The sequence below is a fragment of the Podarcis raffonei genome, chromosome 9 (genome assembly GCF_027172205.1).
Source record: "Podarcis raffonei isolate rPodRaf1 chromosome 9, rPodRaf1.pri, whole genome shotgun sequence".
NCBI lineage: Eukaryota > Metazoa > Chordata > Lepidosauria > Squamata > Lacertidae > Podarcis > Podarcis raffonei.
Window position 1 is genome coordinate 71,243,664 of NC_070610.1, and position 21,700 is coordinate 71,265,363.

The following is a 21,700-nucleotide window of genomic DNA, read 5'->3' on the forward strand; positions in this document are numbered from 1 at the left end:
TCCCTGGGGAGAGGGAGGCAGGGTGAGCAGGCCTTCCCACTGTGACAGATGGGGCAGAGCAACAGGTTGAGGGGATTCCCCCACTTGGAGAACCTTCCCCAAGATCCTTGACGAACCACCCTTCTCCATCGTCACAGAACCAGTGTGCCCAGACTACGACCTGGGAGACTGGGGTTCGAATACCCATTTGCCATGAAGCTCGATGGGTAATCTTGGGGGCTACTCTCTGCCTCTTTGCTTAACTTACCTCACAGGGGTAAGTGGGGATTAAATGAGGAGGAGAAGAGTTATGAACACCACCTTGAGCTCCTTGGATAAGAAGGGATATCAATGCAATAAATAAATAAATATTAATGATACATTGACTCAGCCAGGCCATGAGAGTTGGTGCATATGATTGTTTCCAGTCACTCTGAGCCCAGTAACCGAAGTGATTTGGGTTTGAAGGAAAGCGGCTGATGCCTCTTAGAGATATCCAGCTGCTGCTTGAGTTTATGAGATGCACACCTTCAGATAAACACATTTCCATCACTGCCGGTGTATGTTTGTTTATCTGCAGTTCTCCGCCCTAAAGCCTTGAGAAACGAGTGGGTAAAACCAGGATTATCTGGCCACATCAAAGATACTTCATGTTTGCGTTCTATGTGAAATTAAGGCAAGCAGATTCACAGTATGATGGGTCATCAGATTATGGAGCAAACATCTGACTAAGTTTTTTATAGGTGTTTTGCTTTATGACACTAAAATGCTTTCAGCATTTCCCTCACCTAGGGAGGGACCATTGCTGACATTTTTGTGTGTGCTCCTTTTGGCTGAAGACTGGGACAATGATGCATCAAACAAATCATAAATAAATCTCTGTTGGCTGGAATGCACATTCATTTTTAAAACTGGAGTGCTTCTTCTTTATTTCCTGTATTAACAGCATCCATACCCCTGTGTGGTCTGGCAACGTTTTAAATATTCTTGATAATCAGGTCCTGTGTTGTCATTTCTTTGAGATTGATAAAAAAAGTTCTAGTCCTCATGAGTTTAGAAGGAAGCTTGAAATGCGAAGGCAAAAACAGGGGGGGGGGGAATGCTGATGGATCCATTCTCATGGCCATCTGCATGCATGTTGCCTGCTGGGAAACCCTGTATGTGGAGCTGTGTGAAAGGTTTGACTTTTGGCACATGGGTTTTTTGGGGTGGGTGGGTATGAGAATGCTACACCCCCCCCCAAGTCAAACTTCTTGCACATGACAAATTCATTTTAGGAAGTGGGACACCTTTCAAGAGATGTTTTCAAGTGTTCAACTTATGGTCAACATGTACCCAACAATCATGGTGATAGGAACGCAAAAATAAATTTCTAAATGCTAGCTATGTGCAGTGTTTTGAGTTGCTGTGAAAGCCAGGCTCTTTCTAACTGGGGCAGAACAAGTGTGATGTTGGATGTGGAGCTGCTGGTGAAAATGGCAGCCCTGGGCCAAGTTCTCTTTCCACTGCGTGTCTGACATGATGCCATCATGCATCATGGATTCAAATTACAAAAAAAGGACATTCTGATGAAACGTTAGAGAGAACCTTCTACTGGTAAGAGCTGTTTCACAGTGGAATGGTGGCGTACCGTCCTTCATTGGAAGTTTTTAAGCAGAGATTGAAGGGACGTGGGTGGCGCTGTGGGTTAAACCACAGAGCCTAGGACTTGCCGATCAGAAGGTCGGCGGTTCGAATCCCTGTGATGGGGCGAGCTCCCGTTCCTCGGTCCCTGCTCCTGCCAACCTAGCAGTTCGAAAGCACGTCAAAGTGCAAGTAGATAAGTAGGTATCGCTCCAGCGGGAAGGTAAACAGCGTTTCCATGTGCTGCTCTGGTTCGCCAGAAGTGGCTTAGTCACGCTGGCCACATGACCCGGAAGCTGTATGCCGGCTCCCTCGGCCAATAAAGCAAGATGAGCGCCACAACCCTAGTGTTGGTCACAACTGGACCTAATGGTCAGGAGTCCCTTTACCTTTACCTAAGCAGAGATTGTATGGCCATCTTCCACGGATTCTTTAGCTGAGATTGTGGGGGGTTTGGCTAGATGACCTTTGGGATCCACTGCAATTCTGCAGTTCTATGATTCTTCTCCACTTCTCCATTCCCCATGGCTGGTTTGTGCAGGTAAGGAAGTTCACATGCTGAGAATGATACGCAACCTCTTTGTTGTTCTGTGCCTAAGAATGATACTGTTTTGTGCTGATTACATGGCTGAGATATATTGCTGCTGCTTGAAGTCATCTGAAGATTATTAAAAAGCAACATGTTTATGTGTCCTAGGTCATCATACAGTCTACATTGGGGTTCACGTGCCTAAGAGTTACCGAAGGCGGAGGCGCCACAGAAGAAAGCCCAAGGAGAAGAAAGAAAAGGAGAAAATCTCTGAAAACTCGGACAAATCTGATGTTGAAAATGCCGACGAGACAAGCAGCAGCATCCTCAAGCCACTCAGTGAGTAATGGGCACTTTTTGCAATCTTTCTCAGGGAACCACAGTACAAATGGCGAGGGCTCTTTATGGGAGGTGTATAACTGAAAACATGTGGGCCAACAGAATTATGCAATGAAAAATGCTTTGAGTCCTTGCGAAACCCCACACACCTTAGACCAGGTGTTTGCAAGATGTGTAAAACTTGATTTGCCTTCAGAATTGATTGAAATGATTTGATTGAACATTTTGGGTGTTTGTGCACTTTGGAATTTTATTTTATTTTGGTAACAGTCGAGGTTTGTGAGTCAAAAGGGCTACGTCTCTCAAGATGTCAGCTATGGATTGATTAAACGAGCCAAGATTGTGATGGCAAAGATTGAAGGTTCAGTGTTATCTTCCTTCCACGGATCATGGCTTCATAGACTTTCTCCTTACACAATTTTGCAGGGTACAGATATGTATTTCAGTGTCTCTGAGCTAGAAAAATGTTGTTTGGGGGAACTTCTTGAAGTATCCTTTCATTTAGGATACAGTCGTACCTTGGTTTTCGAACAGCTTAGTTTGTTAGAACTCAAATGTTGCAAACCCGGAAGTAGGTGTTCCAGTTTTAAATCTTTGCCTTGGAAGCCAAATGCCTGGCCCGGCTTCCGATTGGCTGCAGGACACTCCTGCAGCCAATCGGAAGCTGGGCCTTGGTTTCCTAACGTTTCGGAAGTCAAATGGACTTCTGGAAAGCATTCTGTTCGAAAACCAAGGTACGACTGTATTGAGTGCACGGGGTATTCTCACCTCAGAGAGGAACAGCCAGCCAAAAATTACTAGTCTCTCAGCTGGGTCAGTGGAGTGGCTCTCCTTCTCTATTCTCCCTCTGCAGCAGATTTATGGCATGGCTACTTCCAGGTAACAACTGAGGGAGGATCCCAATGGATCTTGCTTCTCATGTTGACTTGGCTTTCTTTTTCTCCATCTGCTGCAGTCTGATGGAATGGCTGGTGCTAGCATTTTATGCAAATTCACAGAGAGCATGACCCATCAGTGCCTAGTAGCCCCAATAGCTAGGTGTATAGAAGCAGTGCCACATCCAGAATACCAGATGCTGAAGACAAACGCCAGCCAGCTTTTATGTCCACCTGGTGTCACGAAACCGCCACAGGGCTGGGGTTGGCAGGCCTCTAATGCAGGAGGAGCAGGAAGAAGAAATGGGGGGTGGGGGGGCTGAATGCAGGGGGATCTCCCCATTTTGCTCAGCTGCTTTGGAACGGGGGAGCAGGGATCCTGGTTCCTTCTCAACCTTCCCATGGAGCAGAGAGCCTCATTGGAGGCTAGGGAGGGATGTGAGCAGCCAAGGGGGAGGCAGGAGGCAGCTGTGACTGTGAACAGGAGCTGGAGTAGGTGCAGCCTTATTGCCCAGAACCCAGGCACCTCATTCACAGATGTGAGCAGACCCACTCACACCAACAGAGCCCATGCGCAGCAATCCTGATACTTCCCGCAAGGCGAGCGAGTCTCTTGTATGAGCACTCCATGCCTCCTCTTTGAAAGCTTGGCAGGCAGGGTGTGGAAACTTGTTAGGACATCTTCATTGCTTCTGCCTTGTTCTGAACTTCTTGCCTTGTTTCTGAACTCCTGAATCGGGGTTCATGAGCTTCATTGTCCGCTGCTGGGCTTATACTGTCACTTGCTTGAATAAATGCATCTTTCTTACATACAAGTAGGAGCAGTTGTCCATGTTTGTGTGTTGGGTGGGAGCGTCCCAGAGGCATTTTAACTTGCTGTAGCTTGAAACTGGGTTATGGACTAGACCAGAGGCACCAACCCAGCACAGGGAGCGATAATTACTCCACGTTCCTAATTGGCTCTCAACCAAACTTCTAGGAGGCAAAGTGAGCAGGTGGTCTTGGATTCCCCACTCCGGGCTTAGATAAAAGGATATATATAAAATATATAAAAGGATGTCACATAGAGGAGGGAGAAAGGTTGTTTTCTGCTGCTCCAGAGAAGCGGACACGGAGCAATGGATCCAAACTACAAGAAAGAAGATTCCACCTAAACATTAGGAAGAACTTCCTGACAGTAAGAGCTGTTCGACAGTGGAATTTGCTGCCAAGGAGTGTGGTGGAGTCTCCTTCTTTGGAGGTCTTTAAGCAGAGGCTTGACAACCATATGTCAGGAGTGCTCTGATGGTGTTTCCTGCTTGGCAGGGGGTTGGACTCGATGGCCCTTGTGGTCTCTTCCACTCTATGATTCTATGATTCTATGATTTTCCATCACCTATCAACTGTGAATAAGCTGCAGTCTCCTGGGTACTTACCTGTGGGATGTGCTTCCCTCATAACCATACATAGGTTTGGATAGTTGTCCTTGCTGTAAGGAAAAAGTAACTGAAAGCCCTCCTCTCCACCTGGCACTGTTATTACTGTGCAGTCTGAAAGATTTCAGTGCAACTGTCTCGTTCCTTAAGAGTTCCAAGAATAGACTAGCAGGGGCTGCTAGTTCACAAGATTAAGGGGCGATGGGATGGATGTTGGTGTGCATCAGGCTTGCATAAGACTGATTTGCTCAAGACTGGCTTCAGCCAGTGCTGATTTAACAAGTGATGAAAAATCTCCCGAGTTACAGTTCTGACTGGGAACCTAGATGCAGATTTCACCAAAGGCTTTCAGAGTCCCTAGATCACATCTACAGAAGTGACACGCAGCCCTTGTCTAGAAGGGGCTTGAGGGTTTGTTTTTATCACCGTTGCCCATTATTATGCCTTTACTTGGAGGGTAAAGCGAACGAGAAAATTATCTGCTTGAAAGCAAAGTCAATGCAAATAAAATGTTTCCTGCACTTGCAGCGGTTGCTTAGGAGCAAAAAGACTTCTGTAACATAATTGGAATTCTTTCAGGAATCTGAAGTAAAATACAATTAAGATCCCCACAAGATGACAGATCTGTAGAGGAGTATTTTAAATTCACTTTGCTGGGTTCTAGCTGTGTCTAATGCAAAGGATTCAGGGTTTCTCCACACTGTCATTCCTCTTCATTAGTTGTTCTGGGATGCTTCTCCAGTGTTATTGCATTATTGCTGTCTGGGTGTGAACTCTTGCAAAACAAAAGAGGGGCTAGTAGCCAACTCAACCACCCCTGGAAGATTTGTGCTATAAAGTGTTACAATATTTCACCAGGAAGCTATGGGACGTGCGCCATTTGGAAGAGAAGCAGTATGTCCACCCCAAAACTTTTGCAGGTGCAAACAGTATTTAAAGCAGGCTGTCGTATGACCTCTCTGTCGCCATCAAGGATACAAACAGGGCCTTTTTTTCAGCTGGAACGCAACAGAACTCAGTCCCAGCACCTCTCCATTGCCCTGATAAGAGAGCAAGGGAGGCGTTCATGGTGAGTTCCGGCACCTATTTTTTCTAGAAAAATAGCACTGGTCACAAATAATCATGAACGCCCAATAAAAAGGGTGGCCAAGTAAATTGCTCTTGTAAGTGTGACTTGGATGAACAATGAGAAGCAAAAAGAGCTTTAGTTATACAGTGGTACCTTGGGTTACAGATGCTTCAGGTTACAGTCGCTTCATGTTACAGACTCCGCTAACCCAGGAATAGTACTTTGGGTTAAGAACTTTGCTTCAGGATGAGAACAGAAATCGTGCTCCGGTGGCACAGCAGCAGTAGGAGGCCCCATTAGCTAAAGTGGTGCTTCAGGTTAAGAACAGTTTCAGGTTAAGAACGGACCTCCGGAACGAATTAAGTACTTAACCCGAGGTACCAGTGTATTTATGACTAGGAAAAGAATGGGGAGGGTGTGTGCATGAGGGAGAACTATTCTAATATGCCCACATTTGACAGAGACACAAATAAAGATGATCAGTTCTGCCTATTAAAATGCCTGAAATAGGGGCCTCTTCCAAATGGACTCCATAGGGTACTAGCAAATCAAGTGAAAAGGCTTTTACATGTCTATCTTCTGGCCCAATCAAGACAAGTGTTTGTGTGTGTGTAAGTAAACAAAAAGGTGTTGTTTGGCCGAGGGGCAGGTATCTGCATAGGAAATCCTGTTGATTCAGGGCCCGTGCTTTATTTTGTTCAAAGTTCTTACCCTGCTTTTAAAGCCTAAAAACTGTTCGCTTCCCCCGTTACTCCTGCCATTGCCTGTTAAAGGCTTTGTGGCATCTCTTGTGAGGAGGACTCAAAATTCTCCCTATCCATGTAGCAGAGGGAGCTCAGCCTTAAAAAAATACCGTATTTTTCGCCCTATAGGACACACTTTTTCCCCTCCAAAAATGAAGGGGAAATGTGTGTGCGTCCTCTGGGGCGAATGCAGGCTTTCGCTGAAGCCTGGAGAGCGAGAGGGGTCGGTGCGCACCGACCCCTCTCGCTCTCCAGGCTTCGCGCAGCTCTCTGCAAGCTGTGGGAGGGCTGTGTGAAGTCGCGCAGCTCTCCCATGGCTTTTGGAGAGCTGCCTGCACCCCGAAGCCTGGGGGCATGCTGAGCTCAGCGCCCCCCAGGCTTCGGGCTTCGCGCAGCTCTCCCACGGCTTGTGGAGAGCTACCCGTGCTGGGGTCGGGGGAAGCTCGGGCTTCCCCCGCCCCAGCCCCGCGTCTGGGGGGGGGATACTTTTTTTTCTTTATTTCCCCCCCAAAAAACTAGGTGCGCCCTATGAGCTGGTGCACCCTATGGGCCGAAAAATACGGTATATGTGCGACTCGCATATTCCTCCTTTGGCACTGCTTGCAAAATTTATTTCCCGTATTGCCGCCACATGCTAGCATCCAAAGCATCTCCGAGTAAGGGATTGTTATCTCACAATATTTGATCTTGTTTTCACGGGCACTTAAGCGATTGAGCTGAAATGCTGTGCATATGGCTTTGGTTTCATTTTTGAAAAAAGTAATGGCCGCTAATGTGGATCTGACTCAGCTACTCAAATTAATCTATGGATTGCTATGCTCTGCGTCTCTGCGGGGATTTTTTCCCTCTCCTCCTGGTGAGTGTGTAATGTAACCTCTGCTACTGTCTCAGCGGTAGCCGTGTCATCTAAGGCCTGAGGTTAATGTGCAGCTTTTAACATTTGTGATTCAAAATGCAGCTTTCCCTGGAAAGTAAATGCTACATAATCTGATTAGGCAGAAAAGCTAGCATGGCTCAGACGCTTGTTTTTTTGGAAGGCATCCTTCTGTTTGGCTGCATGCTTTCTGGGTGTTGGGCAGTACCTGTCTTTAAGGAATGTGAGAGAAAATTAGCAGTTGAAGATATGTAACAAATTCAGCATTTGGAATTGCCCATAGGTAAGAGATGCCAGAGAATCCATTATCAGTTAAAAAACAACAACAACAACAGCTAAACTGCATGGCCCTATGTATACAGATGGTGTTTTGCGGTGGTTAAGTGTTAGTGTCTGAATATCTAAACTAGGCATAGGCAAACTCGGCCCTCCAGATGTTTTGGGACTACAATTCCCATCATCCCTGACCACTGGTCCTGTTAGCTAGGGATGATGGGAGTTGTAGTCCCAAAACATCTGGAGGACTGAGTTTGCCTATGCCTGATCTAAACCATGGTTAAGGATCTTCCTTCCGCAAACTAGGAGCAGGAAACCATGGTTTGAAGTGGGTTTTTGTTTCCTATTTGCGTTGCACCAAACATACCATGGTTAAAACCAGTTTGTCTACTTTTCTGGTCTCTCTGCTTGCAAGGTGATAACCTGGCCACAGGTTTGTCCATAATCACACTGTGCATGCACAGACTTTCATTTGGGAATAGTCCATGTGGTGCCCTCTTCATGTTGCTGGACTCCCAGGCAGCACGGTGAATCAGTCATCTGGGATGATGAGAACTGTTGTCCAGCGACATTGGTAGAGTACCTTGTTGACTCACCCTGGCTTATAGCTTAATTGTAGTTCACTGTATTTTATTTAAAGCTGCTTTTACCCCCACTCTTCATGCCAAACTAAAATAGATGCAATCACACAAACCCATTAATACATGTGGTGATGTTGACGATCGTGGGTCATTTTGACCTTACTTTTTTATTTTTGGATAGTCTGAGCCAGGGGATTCATTGACATTTCTGGTGTCTGAAGGAACACTAGTTCGTCTCAATTATCAGGCATAATTTACCATGTTGTCTGTGCAGCAAGCCAGCACAACTCATGACCTATCAAGCAGAGATGTGCCCATGATAGTCCTGTCTGCTTATTTTCCTACCTAGGAGTGCATAAACAGGTGTTGTCTAATACTTAGGAAGGGGCATGTTAGATAGCTGTTTTCAGTGTGGATGCTCACTAGTAGTACAGGCTTGCTGTAGAGATTACCACTGAGCACAATTGACTTAAAGTGGGAAGGACCCTGTAGTAAACATTTCATTGCTGTGCTTGATCTTTGCTGATCAATTATATTTCCTTTAAAAGCACAACACTTACCAAATGTTTCTTCATCTTCAGCCCTCCGATAAGCAGATAATAAAATTTCTACATAAGGATCTTTGCTGATCAATTATATTTCCTTTAAAAGCACAACGCTTACCAAATGTTTCTTCATCTTCAGCCCTCCGATAAGCAGATAATAAAATTTCTACATAAGGAGCGGAGGTGTTGTGAAAATGGGTTGGTTCAGACATAACACTAAACTGCTTCAAGGTTTGTTTGCTTTTAAAACAATCAAGCTGTGTTTGAATTTTATGAAATGAAGAAGAAACAAACCATAGTTTAGCGGTGCATGAGCAAGCTTCAGTCTTGTTGAGTTTCAAACCATGGGGATATTAAACCAAAAGTAAGTACTAATGAAGGCCTTCTCTCAGCTGTGTGGGACAAGGATGGGGGATTTGAAATTCTACCACTGTGCAGGAGGAGAAGAAATGCGGAACCCCAATCCATCACTTGGGCTCTTTCCAACTTGTGCACATACTGGTAAACCATGGTTAGCATTCTGTGTGAACCAGCCCAATGAGGATGAGCCACGGCAAGCCGTGAGCTCCCCACTTCCCTCTCCTCTGGTGTGGCTGTGAGGAGGACATGGGATGCATCCCCTACTGTTTTAGATTAATCGTAGTTTAGTGTATATTATGCAAACTCTAAACTGCCATTGTTAACTATGGTTTGTCGAAACAAGGCAACTGCCTAAACCATGGTTGGAAGCTGGCCTGTTTCAGCAAACAATAGTTAACGTTAACCACGGTTTGGTTGGTTTGGGTTAACTTAAAAATGAAACTAAAGCTTCTGAGCTCCTCCTTGCACTGTGTTAGAGGAGGGAGGGGCAGAGTGCATGGCTTTCTATGGCTTAGTATTGCATGTGGAACCAGCTTGATGTATGCAGAAGAAATATTAAAGGCTTTCTCAAATACTTCATCTTGGGAGCTGTGCCCACTCATGCCCTGATTTCTCAGCCAACTCGTCGTAAAGGTCCTGGTGTGCCTTTTCATTTTGGGCTGTGCTGTACATCTCATGTATGCTGCCATTTGAACCCAGTCACCTGGCTCTGCCTGACCTTAAATGAACTCAAAACAGTGTATAGCTTGACATCTGAGAGAGAGCAACACAAAACATGCTGTCTTCCTGAGCTGTAAAAGCCAAGTTCGCACACCTCTGTAGCAGAGGTTCCTGCTTTGCAAATACTTCGCCAAGCCCCCTCCTCCCGCCCCCACTCCGTGTCCCTGGTATGTCGGGCTACAGCCTTGATTAATTAATTAATTGGTTGGATTCGTTAATTGAAAACATTCTAATTGACTAAAAAGCAGTCCCTGATCAACAAGGCAATCCATTTTCTTAACCATGTCAGTTACAGTGGTACCTTGGACCTCGAATTTAATTCGTACCGGAAGTCCGTTTGACTCCCGAAACGGTTCAGAAACCAAAGCGTGGCTTCTGATTGGCTGTAGGAGCTTCTTGCTCTCAATTGGAAGCCACAGAAGCTGGATGTTCGGCTTCCGAAAAACGTTTGCAAACCGGAACACTCACTTCTGGGTTTGTGGCGTTTGGGAGCCAATTTGTTCGGGACCCAAGCCGTTCGACTACCAAGGTACCACTGTACTCTTAATTTAAATACTTATAAAATATAAAAAAAATTCTCTCTAAGAGGCACCACCTCCTTCACTGTTAAATAGGAGGGAATTCCTCTTCTGAGATGGTACGTGCAATTAAAATGTGCTCTTTGAGATTAAAAACTATGAAAGTACTCTGTTTTAAAATTCAGAGCTAGTCTTAACACAAGCATACATTTAATCAATTAAGCCTTTTGGTGAAATCAGCTAAGGTCACAGTCTTTTATACTGAATGCAGTGGGACTTATTTCTGAGTCCAACGTAACCTCCATTCTTCTAACTGGAAACCTGTAGAATGCTTCCAAAACGTGCCATGGGGGAAATAAGAGCTGGTTATATTTTTCGTTTTAAGAAACAATCAGGTCTTGGGGCCATTACAGCAAGCAATAATTTCTCAAAGTTCACTATATTGTTATGGGCAAACCATTAAGTGATTAAATTTCATAGGGACATTTGCTCCCTGCAGAGCAGAAAATTGGCTAGCCCCTTGTCTGCTTCTGGCAGGGTGCGTGGCAGCTAGTTGTGTTGCTTCCGGTCACCTGGGGTGTGGGGAGGGAATGCCCCCACTTGGCGGGGGTTGTGGATTGATTGCAGCATCAGCATCATAATCAGGGATACGATCGGGTAGCTTGGCCAGCAAACCACCTTAACAGAGCTGTTGGCAATTCAGTAGTGCTGGGAACTCGAGCCGTTATACCGTATATGTAATGGAGAACGCATCGCATAAATGAATCATTTCACTGATCATTTTCGTCTCCCAGGCCGATTGTTTTGTGGGTTTGGGTCTACAAAGGAAATTACTTCATTTGTGTACTGGTTTCATTTCCTCCGCTGCCACCCCACACTTCCATTTGCTTGAAACTGGACCTCACCCACATTTCCCTTTTCCCGTTTGGCACTTTGCACGGCTTTTCTTTGTGATGGAAAGGGGTGCGGGGGAAGGAAAGAAATGAAAATGCTGGAAGGCAGCACCGAGCCAAGCAATTGGCGGACTGATTGAGCTGGAAAAGGCTGCGGGTGGTGGTAACAGCCACACTTGGCTTCCATTTTTGATTCACTGCCCTCACGCCATCAATTTTGGAAGGCCTCTGATTAAAGCCTTGTGGTGGGTGGCTTTTGAGAGAGGCTGTTAGGAAGATTCCTTGCATCTAGTCAGGTCATTGACCTGCCTAGCTTAATACAGTGGTACCTTGGGTTACAGAAGCGTCAGGTTACAGACACTTCAGGTTACAGACTCTGCTAACCCAGAAATAGTACCTCGGGTTAAGAACTTTGCTTCAGGATGAGAACAGATATCGTGCTCCGACGGTATGGCGGCAGTGGGAGGCCCCATTAGCTAAAGTGGTACCTCAGGTTAAGAACAGTTACAGGTTAAGAACAGACCTCCAGAACGAATTAAGTTCTTAACCCAAGGTACCACTGTATTGCCTACATGGTTTGGTCTCCCAGCTCTGAAATCACCTCTCTCGCACAATATGTTTTATGTCATCAATTGCAAAGGAGAATTTGATGCCCTTCAACCATCCTGATTTCCCTGGGACACCCTGGAATTACAGAAGCCATCCTGGCTTCTGATTGGATTCCAGAATGTCCCATTTCCCCCCTCCAAACTCAGGGAGGAAGATGAGCTGTCTCCTGCAGAGGTGTATTGCTCTCACATGTGTAAGCTGACTCCCGCAAGAGCGTGACACCAAAATATGTGCATCCTGATTTTTGCCACTGGAATTTTGAGGGTATGGAATTTTCACCATACATCACATCAGATCCAGATTCATGGTGAAATCCGTAACCACTTTCTCTGCCTCATGCGGCTACCTGTGTTCCCACCCAATTAAACTCAGAACCTACAGATATTTATAAGAGTACCCACACTAAGGGGAGCCTCAGGGTTTATGTAGAATTAAAGCGGACAATGCGTGTCATGTAAGGATTATAATACGTTTGCTATTTTTAGGTCTCTCTGGATAATGCCCCTTCTATTTATAGGTCTCCAGTATTCTTTGCTGCGTTCAGAGTGGCACACTTCAGTGCCTGTGTGTGGAAAAGGGGTTTGTGACAAGACCTTGGTGAAAATGGTGCCTTCTCCAATGAATGGGTAGGACTAGAAATGACATTCTAGAGGAAGGGTTTGCCTTTAAACCATGTGAATTGATTTTCAGCACAGGAAGCAAGCCCCCCTCTGAGTCTAATTGAGGCCTCCTAGTAAAGGAGAAAAGGGGAAACCTTTGTTCCCTAGACATTGCTAGACTACAACTCCCACCATCCCCGACCATTCTCCATCCTCTCCGAGGCCGAAGGGAGTTTGGCTTGGAGAATCGCAGGTTCCCCATCTGTGCCACAGAGGTTGCACGCCTGCATTTCTCATGCCTCAGTTCTTCTTCCCTTTCTTTCTGAGAGGAGATTTGGAGAGCGCATTGGTAGGGCATGCACTTTGCATGCAGAAGGTCCCAGGTTCCATCCCTGAAACACCCAGCTAAAAATACATTGGAGAGCAGAACTTGGGGACAAACTCTGCCTGACACCTAGAGAGTCACTGATGGACCAGTGGTTTGTTTGCTACTAGGAAGTATTGTATATAGTCGTACCTTGGCTTTCGAACAGCTTAGTTCTTGAATGTTTGGCTCCCGAACACCGCAAACCTGGAAGTGACTGTTCCAGTTTGCGAACTGTTTTTGGAAGCCGAATGTCTGATGGGGCTTCTGCGGCTTCCGATTGGCTGCAGGAGCTTCCTGGAGCCAATCAGAAGCCGCGCTTGGGTTTCCGAACGTTTTGGAAGTAGAACGGACTTCCGGAACCGATTCCGATCGATATGACTGTATTTGCACAAGCAAATGCAGGAAGCAGTGATGGCCACCAACTTGGATGGTTTTAAAAGAGGATTGGCCAAATTCATGGAGGATAAGGCTACTGGTGGCCACTAGCCATGGTGGTTATGTTCTGCCTTCATGGTCCAAAGCTTCTGAATACCAGTTGCTGGAAAACGCAGGAAGAGAGTGTGCTCTTGTGCTCAGGTCCAGCTTGTAGACGTTCCATGAGCATCTGATTGGCCACTACGAGATGCTGGACTGGATGAGCCACTGGCCTGATCTAGCAGGTTCTTGTTATGTTCTTACACTCTTATGATGCACGCTTGTGATTCTATCCAATGAACTGCTTCAGTGTAACACGCCGTTCAAAAGCAGCACACAGACTGCAGCCTGATATACGCCCTTTGAAACCAACCCAAAGGTTGAATAAAAAACGAGCCCCCTCCACACTTTCACAGCACATGGGAAGACCTCTTAACTGGCAGTTCCCTCTTCTAATCCTGTCTCAAACTGCTAGCATGTGTGGCTATAATTACCTAAGCCACCTTAATTCTTTGACTAATTCTGCTCTGTGTGTGTTCACGTGAAACTGCTGAGGGACAGAAAAAGTCAGAGGAATTTGCTGTGCTGAGAAGAAGGAGGTTAAAACAAAAGCAGGCAAGAAGAAGGAAAAAAAATCCTTCTTGAGTAAAGTTCTGCTTGTAAGCCAAAGAGATTTTACATGCACTCAGAAATGACACAGCTGATAGCTAGCATTGCTCACCCCACTCTTTTGGATTAAGCATTCTCTGTCCAAATCTCCTGAGAAGCGTGGGAAAGCTTAGAAACTACCTGGCCAATCCTACCAGTTGCTCCATCAGCAAATTGGTGTAGCACGTAAGAACACAGGGAAGTAGGAAATTGCCTTCACACTTGAGTCAGACCATTGGTCCACCTAGTGCAGCATTGTCTCCCCAGGGTCTCGGACAGAAGCCTTTTCCAGTGATATTCCTAACCCAGCATAGTTGAGTGTGAGGCAAAATATTCCTGCATTGCAGGGGGCTGGACTAGATGACTCTTGTGGTCCCTTGCAATACTACAAATTCGATTATTCTGCTTGGAGATGTTAGGGAATGAACCTGGGTGCTTCTGCATGCACTGTTGTTGAGATGCTTGGGAGAGAGGCTGCAAGCCGCTTTAGAGAATAATAAGCGGTGCTTAACAGTGCTTTCTCAGAGTAGTAGTAGTATTATTTTTTGTCATCGTGAGAATTCACAAGATTCCTGAAAATCAAAAAGGATTTGTTTTGCTCTGCAAAATCTTTTATAAGTCAGGTCTCATGCCTTTGCAGATTATGAAGAGGCTGACTTAGAGACTTTGGACACATGGGAACTGGTGTGTTTGTGTTTGCCTGCTTACAGCCGTACAATATGACCCTCATTTTTGCGTGAGTAGAAAGTAGGCATTTTGAGAACATACTCCCTTGCTCAAATCTAAACCTCTAGATGTCTTCTTATTGGTAAATGGAGAAGCAGATGACATTGACCTCTTGAGTAGGAAGTTGTTTATTTATTTAAACCGTATTTAACCTGGTCTTCAGCTGGGAAGTATCGCTGAGTGGCTTGTGAAGGTCTACTGTTAAAATGGGCCTTGCACTCAGGCTCACAGACCTTTAAAGTGAGTCCAGTTACTTTTTGGGCTCTCCTACAGGCAGGAGTAATTCAAGGATTTCCAGTTATTTCCTTCCAGCATGGAAGGAAAGCTGTTGGCATGTGGCTTGGCTGTGAGTTCGAGCTAACGTTTATTCTGTGTTACTTGCAAAATGCCTCCAAAGTTTTCTTTGAAAAATAATGAATGAAGCCTTCCAGGTGTAAGCGCAACGCTCTTGCCTGGTGGTTTGTAAGCCAATAGCAAACCATGGTTTCACATCAGGGTTTGCTGCCAGTAAACAAACCATGGTTAATTGCTAGTAAACAAACTATGGCTAGTCTACTGGGCTAGGTTCAATTGCTCAACAAACCACACTTTGGCTGCACAAACCATGATGTGGTTTTAAGTGTGGGCCAGACCATTGATAGACCTATCTTCCATGAAGTTGTCTAATCGTTCTCAAAAGGCACCTGAATCAATGACTGACAGCACTAATAATTGCTATTGTGGTTAAAACATATACTTATTGTGTCTGGTTGTAGAGTATTCAGCTGCCTTCTTTTCTCTCCTGGCCCTTAGAAGTAGCACTCCCTCTGCTTCTGCTGACTTTTGAGTGTGTCCTTACTCTTTTCCGTCAAACTGAGCCTGTGCTTAGTGAATTGAAATTGATTTATTTGTCAACTCAAGTGGCAGATAAAACCTACATGATCTGTATAGATCAACCGAAGCTGGAAGCAGAGGCAGAAGTGGTGTGCTGAGAGGTGTTGTTGCATGAGATATACATATTAATTTTATTTTCTTGCATTGCCACTTCTGGCCAAAGCAGTTCCCAACCCCCTGCAAAACCTACCAGAAGCAACAGTGGAACGATTCTGTACCTCACAGAAAACAAAACACCTCTTTTATACCTCTTTCAGCTTGACCCATCAAAACGAAGACAATGATTGTTAGTCTCCAGGTTTGTTCTGTAGCTTAAGCTTTCAGAATAGGGTTTTATGGTTTTCTGATGTCTTTAATTAAATGGCTTCTTCAAGTTGCAGGTCGTGGGGGGTTCTGCTAAAGAGAAAAATGCAGAAGCAAAGTCTCTGCATCATTGTGAGTAGCTTAGGTAAGAAGGTTCTCCTGTTGAATGAAAAAAGGCTGGAGCTTCTGAGAACAGGTCCGAAGAGCAGTAAGAAGGTGGCTCGGAGGAGGGAAGATTGTTCTTTCAAGAGCATCATACACGTGTGCCTGGGAGGTGGGGGCCGGAATTACCTCTGTGACCTACTAACCTCCTCTGGTCTGCCGTGTTCTTTCTGAGCGCAGATGGTAGCCTTGTGGGTTAATTACTGCCTTACCGCTGCACTGAGATGCTGCAAGTAGATGTCACAGTGAAATTGTGTGTGTGTGTGTGTGTGTGTGTGTGTGTAGACCTGATTTCTACAAAGAGTTTGGGAATAAAACAACCTGACATGTAATGTGTATGGCACAGTGTGCAGAAAGCATGTTGTAGCATGGAAGCAGTCACATTTTTGGATAAATGCTGTTCTCCTTTTTAGAGAACGTATCCGGTCATTTCAGCGGTGGCTCTTGAACTGGAATATTTGACTGTTCAACACATTATAGAAATGTTGTGATGGGGCAGGTAAGGGGAGCGAGGGTTCTCTTCCCATAAAAATAACCTTGCTTGAATTCAGTGGGTGCAAAATGGCAAAGGGCAGCAAAATCTCAATGCTGTTATTTCCTAATGGGAAAGCTTTGCTTATTTGGCCCATACCTGGAACGGAAATCAATCTAGCTGATACTCAAAAATAGTTTTCACTGTTGCTTTTTCTTTCTGTCCACAAATGATGCATAACTTGATTATGTTTCTCCTTCCCTATTTGCATTGTGTTCCCTTTGCGTTGAAATGAATGTGGTGGAATAGCATAAGGCAATGCAACTTGCGCAGTTAACAAAATTGATTACATCACTGGTATAAGTCACCGTATTCTTCGCTCTATAAGACGCACCAGACCATAAGACGCACCTAGTTTTTGAAGGAGGAAAACAAGAAAAAAAAAAATTCTGAATCTCAGAAGCCAGAACAATAAGAGGGATTGCTGCGCAGCGAAAGCTGTTCTGGCTTCTGGGATAGCTGCGCAGCCTGCATTCGCTCCATAAGACGCACACGCGTTTCTCCTTACTTTTTAGGAGGGAAAAAGTGAGTCTTATAGAGCAAAAAATACGGTATGTGCTTCCACCACAACAGACAGTGAGACAATTAACATAGTTTTTGGTAGAAGGCAAACCGCAGTGGAATGGAAACAGCTCTGCATGTTAGTGATACAGGGCAGAATGGAAAAACAATGACTTATTACAACCCCAGGACACAGAAGCCTGGGAACCATAGTTTGCCTCCACAGAGCTACAGTTCCCAGCATATTCTGCAAGCTTTAGATGCTTCTTTGGCGGAAGGCACATGCTTTAAATGTTTGCTGTGTATGCATCCAGAGACCAACACATTCATTCAACTCAGGATCGCTTTAAAATAAACAAATCTGCACTCTGCAATAGACAGGCTCCCTGATCAAAGGGGATGTCAGAGTATTCAGCCCTCCCTGCAGAGAAGGAGTACCAACAATTTGCACAGTGGAGCCTTGATATGGTGACTTGCAGTGGCATCCAAGGGAAGAGAGCCTTGTTGACAGCCGTATTGTTGTCTGAATCGTAATAATTGTGTGCTTATTGATTCAGGTGAGTGTGGGTGTTCCTGGGAAGTTTGTGAAGGCCTTGAGTCATAAAGGCAACAGATAAAACATTCACAAGGAGGTGCCATGCTCCAGGCTGAGAGGGGTTTGATACCTTCCTTCCAAAAGGGTCACAGTGAGAGTAAAGGCAGTTTCTGAATAATGAATGCCAGGTGGGGTGGGTGAGTCACAGCTGCATCTTCCAGATTTCTCCCCTGCTCCTGAGATGGAGTGTGGTGTTCAAAATGGAACACAGAAAACTGCCTTACACAGAGTCAGACCATTGGTCTGTCCCGCTTAGTACTATCTATGCACTGATTGGCTCTCTCCAGGGTTTGGGGGCAAGAGTTTCTCCCCCAAACTGCTGGAGATTGAACCAGCATCTTTTGCATATAAATGGTCTACCACTGAGCCCTTGAGATTTCTTTTAGTGTGCCTAAAGCAGGATTATTTTGATTATGTATTTTGTGTCTTTATATTTTGATTTTATTCCCTGAACCTCCCTGAGACCTGGGTATCGGGCAGGATATAAATTCAATATATAATGACAACAACAATAATCATAATTATCCAACAAGGTTCCTGATGTCCCTGGACTACAACTCCCATTAGTTTCAGCCAGCATGGCCAATGGTCATGAATGATGGGAGTTGTACTCCAACACATCTGGAGGGTGCAACATTGGTGGCCCCTGGTCTGGGGGGGGGGATCAAATGTTGCCAAGAGATTCCAAAAAGGTCCGCGAGGGCCCTTGGACCACTCTGAGTTAAACTAATAGAAAAGTAGATAGAAAGGCTCTCTGAACATTAAATACCAATTGTAGTTTTGTATCAGTTTAACTATCATGGCTCACCCCCCCCCCCCGAGAACCCTGGGAAATTGGTAGTTGAAAACAGCATTCACTGTAGGAGAACCCAGACGCCCCCATCATAGTATTGCAGCCTCCAGATTTTACTGTGGTGGGGACATGACTATCAAAGATTTTTTTTTTTGTAGATATGCCTGTTGGATTTTTCCACCAACAAATCTCAGGGCAGTCCTTGTGGGTTTTCTGCACTGCTGAGTGCTCAATTGCTGGCTCTACATAAATATTTACTTTGTGGGAAAAGTCTTGGGAATTCAAACAGAGGTGTTGATATTCTGATAAGGGAAACACAAGTATGTGTGTGTGTGTGTGTGTGTGTGTGTGTGTGCATTTTGTGCGGCATTTCCCCATTGTCTATAGATTTGGTCTGAGTGACAGTCTCACAAGATATCCTTTGCAGGACTTACTGTAAACTGATCTTGGAATGATGAGCAGATGGAAAGATGAGTAGAGCTGCCTTTTCATGGGAGAGTTGACCATGAGCTTTATATAGCTTTGATGCTTCTCTCTAGAAAGAGAGTAAGATTTCAGTGTTTTCCCTAGTGATCCCTTTTGTAGCTCGCTCTGATTTCCAGTGCTTCCCCTGTTATTTTGTGTGAAAATAACCAGCCCTTCGGTTATTTTGGAACCCATTTCCTTGCAGAAAGGGAGTTAGGGTGATGACACACTGTCACTGCAGGGTGCAACCTTCACAGCGGATCAGATTTAGGTTGGGGTCGATTCTTTTTCTCCATCATGGCTGAGCCAATGTCCCCACCTGCTGTTAAAGTTAAATGACCCTGCTGGTTAATGCTCTCATGGGCAAGAAAAAGAAGCTCTCCTTTCCATTTGCTCCTTGTGTTTTTGGTGTGAAGTCGGAGGGATTCCTTACAGACACAGGTGATAAAAAGGGCTCTGTTTTCTTTCTGGATAATAGGCCTTTATAACCCTGTTGAAAATGGACCTAAGGGTACTAATGTGAGCCTGTGCGTAGTTTTTTTTTTTCTTCAAATCATTTAGCATGAGATTGCAGCTGCAAACATGCCTCCTTTAAAGCAAGTTCTCTTTGACTCTGTAGTGCAACTTAAATACAATACGAGCAATTTGGCAATTAAATTTTAAGCAGAATTGATGACTCCCCATGAAAGGTTTTCCCATGCTGGTGGGATATTTGGCTTTTCTGCATATATAGTCATTAGCTGAGCACAGTGCATACCATATGCCGAATATGCACGTGTTAATTGCTGATCTTCCTTCACAGCAGAGTTGGCCCACCTGTGGCTCTCTAGATGTTGTTGGACACAACTCTCATCAACCTCAGCCAGCACGGCCAATTGTGTCAGAGATGATGGGAGTTGTAATGCAGCAACATTTTAGGGATGCCAGGTTGGTTACCCCATAATTTGTACTGTTTGTACAAATTTGTACAGTTGCGCCCCTCCCCTACTCAGTCCTCCCCTAAGTAGTTTGTGCTCCTCTGGTCTTCTCCGATCTTCTATCCTGAATCAGTGTATTCTAGACCAAATGCATTCCTGGGTCCTATGTGTCTAACTTATCTGAAGCTTTCAAGGAATGCTCAAGAATAAGCAGAAATGGGAATCAGTGGGGATAGATCTATGCCGGAAGGAAAGCATAAATGATTTCATGTTAGCATCTTATCTGATAAGTTTGCAAACATTTCATTGATAAAGAAATCTAACACGTGTGCCCAGTTAGCCTTGAACTCTTGATAATCATACCTGAGTACATTTGTACGGTTGTTTTTGTTTCTAGAGGGAAGTTAATCAGAAACTGTGGCTGCTATAGTTGAATTCATGTGTCATTTTCTTGGTAGAAAATGCCTCTGTGATCAAGCACAGCAGTCACACATACAAGAAACGGGTATAGTTTTAGCTGATTATGGGGCTGTCTAAACCTTGCAATTAGGGCCAAATTGTGTTTGGCACTGATTTTTGTTGCTACTGCTGCTGCCTATGTGAGTTCAGGAGTGATGATCCGGGAACTCCAAATTCAAATAACAATATTAGCTGTTGACTTAGGGATGACTTAGAGTTGACCAGTATCTCTACTTCCACCAGGAATAGCATTGCCAGCTGATCAGAGGTTTCACCTTCGCCTGTACTTTTACCAGAAGCTTGATCTGCTTGAATTGGCAGATAAAGCTTTTCATGAGACACAAAGGAAAAACCTTAGCCTGGTTTGGACATGATGATAAACCAGAAGTAGCTAACCTCTGGTCTTCTAAATGTTGCACTGTTACTTTTGATATTCCTGACCGTTGGCCATGATGGGAGTTATCATCCAACAACATATGGAGGGCTACAGCTTAGCCATTCCTTCACTTAAACCATAGCTCAGGGTTGCTTGTTTTTTGGGGGACTAACTACAGCTTAGTGTTATGTCCAACATTGTCAGGTGTGCGTGCAGAAGCCAGGCCCTGTGACCAATAGGACTCTGCAGGACTGGGGCCTTCCTAAGTTTGTTCTGAAGAGACAAGGCATGGCCACACAGGTGAGGCCGATTAGTAACTCACAGCACCTCGTGGCAAAAGCCGGGAAGGGATATAAGGTCAGCATTTCCCCTTCAGCTCTTTGCCACAGCAACACTTTCCCTGTGTTTGACTCCTTGACTCCTTGCTTCTTGATCCTCGGACCCCTGACTTCGTGACTCCTTGCTTCCTGACCCTCGGACCCTTGGCTTTTTGATTCCTGGCTCTCTGACCCTCGGACTCTTGGCTTTCTGACTCCTAGCTTTTGGACTCCCATTCCTGCTCCCACTCCGCCGTCTTGCCCCCGGTCCCGACGCCCCCAGCCGGGACTTCGATCGCCTGTGAACCGGACTGTGACAAACATGGACAAATGTGGTTAACTTTAACTATGATGTGTTGAAACATGTAAAGTTCAAACCATGGTTTATGAAGCTGATTCATTTCAAACCCACTTCTTATACCATAGTTAGCATTAGTTTTGTCCTACACCTGAAATGCAGAAAACTTTAACATTAATTATGGTATAAGAAGTGGGTTTGTTGCCCCATGCAGATCTGGCCAGCTGGTGATCTGCAAACTATGTCTACTTCTTCCCACTCTTGTTTGCACTCACCTAGAAGTGCTCCTTCATGTGGTGATGGGGGGAGGCCTCTGGGGCAACCTTATGTTTCCTGCTGATCAAGGTCCCTACCAGTTAAGAAGCTGAATCTCCCATCCTGCTGTTCGCCTGGCCAGTGCTGTTCTC

General features: G+C 45.1%; 1 protein-coding gene across 6 annotated transcripts in view; it reads left to right on the top strand.

The window, feature by feature from the left end:
* The window catches only part of SLC4A4 (solute carrier family 4 member 4), a 190,580-nt gene that overhangs the window by 58,400 nt on the left and 110,480 nt on the right, over positions 1-21,700 (top strand). For all 6 annotated transcript variants that reach the window (XM_053404377.1, XM_053404375.1, XM_053404378.1 and 3 more), the window contains exon 3: positions 2,300-2,470. In XM_053404377.1, the coding sequence (XP_053260352.1) occupies positions 2,300-2,470 (171 nt within the window). The remainder of the gene's footprint in view (positions 1-2,299; positions 2,471-21,700) is intronic.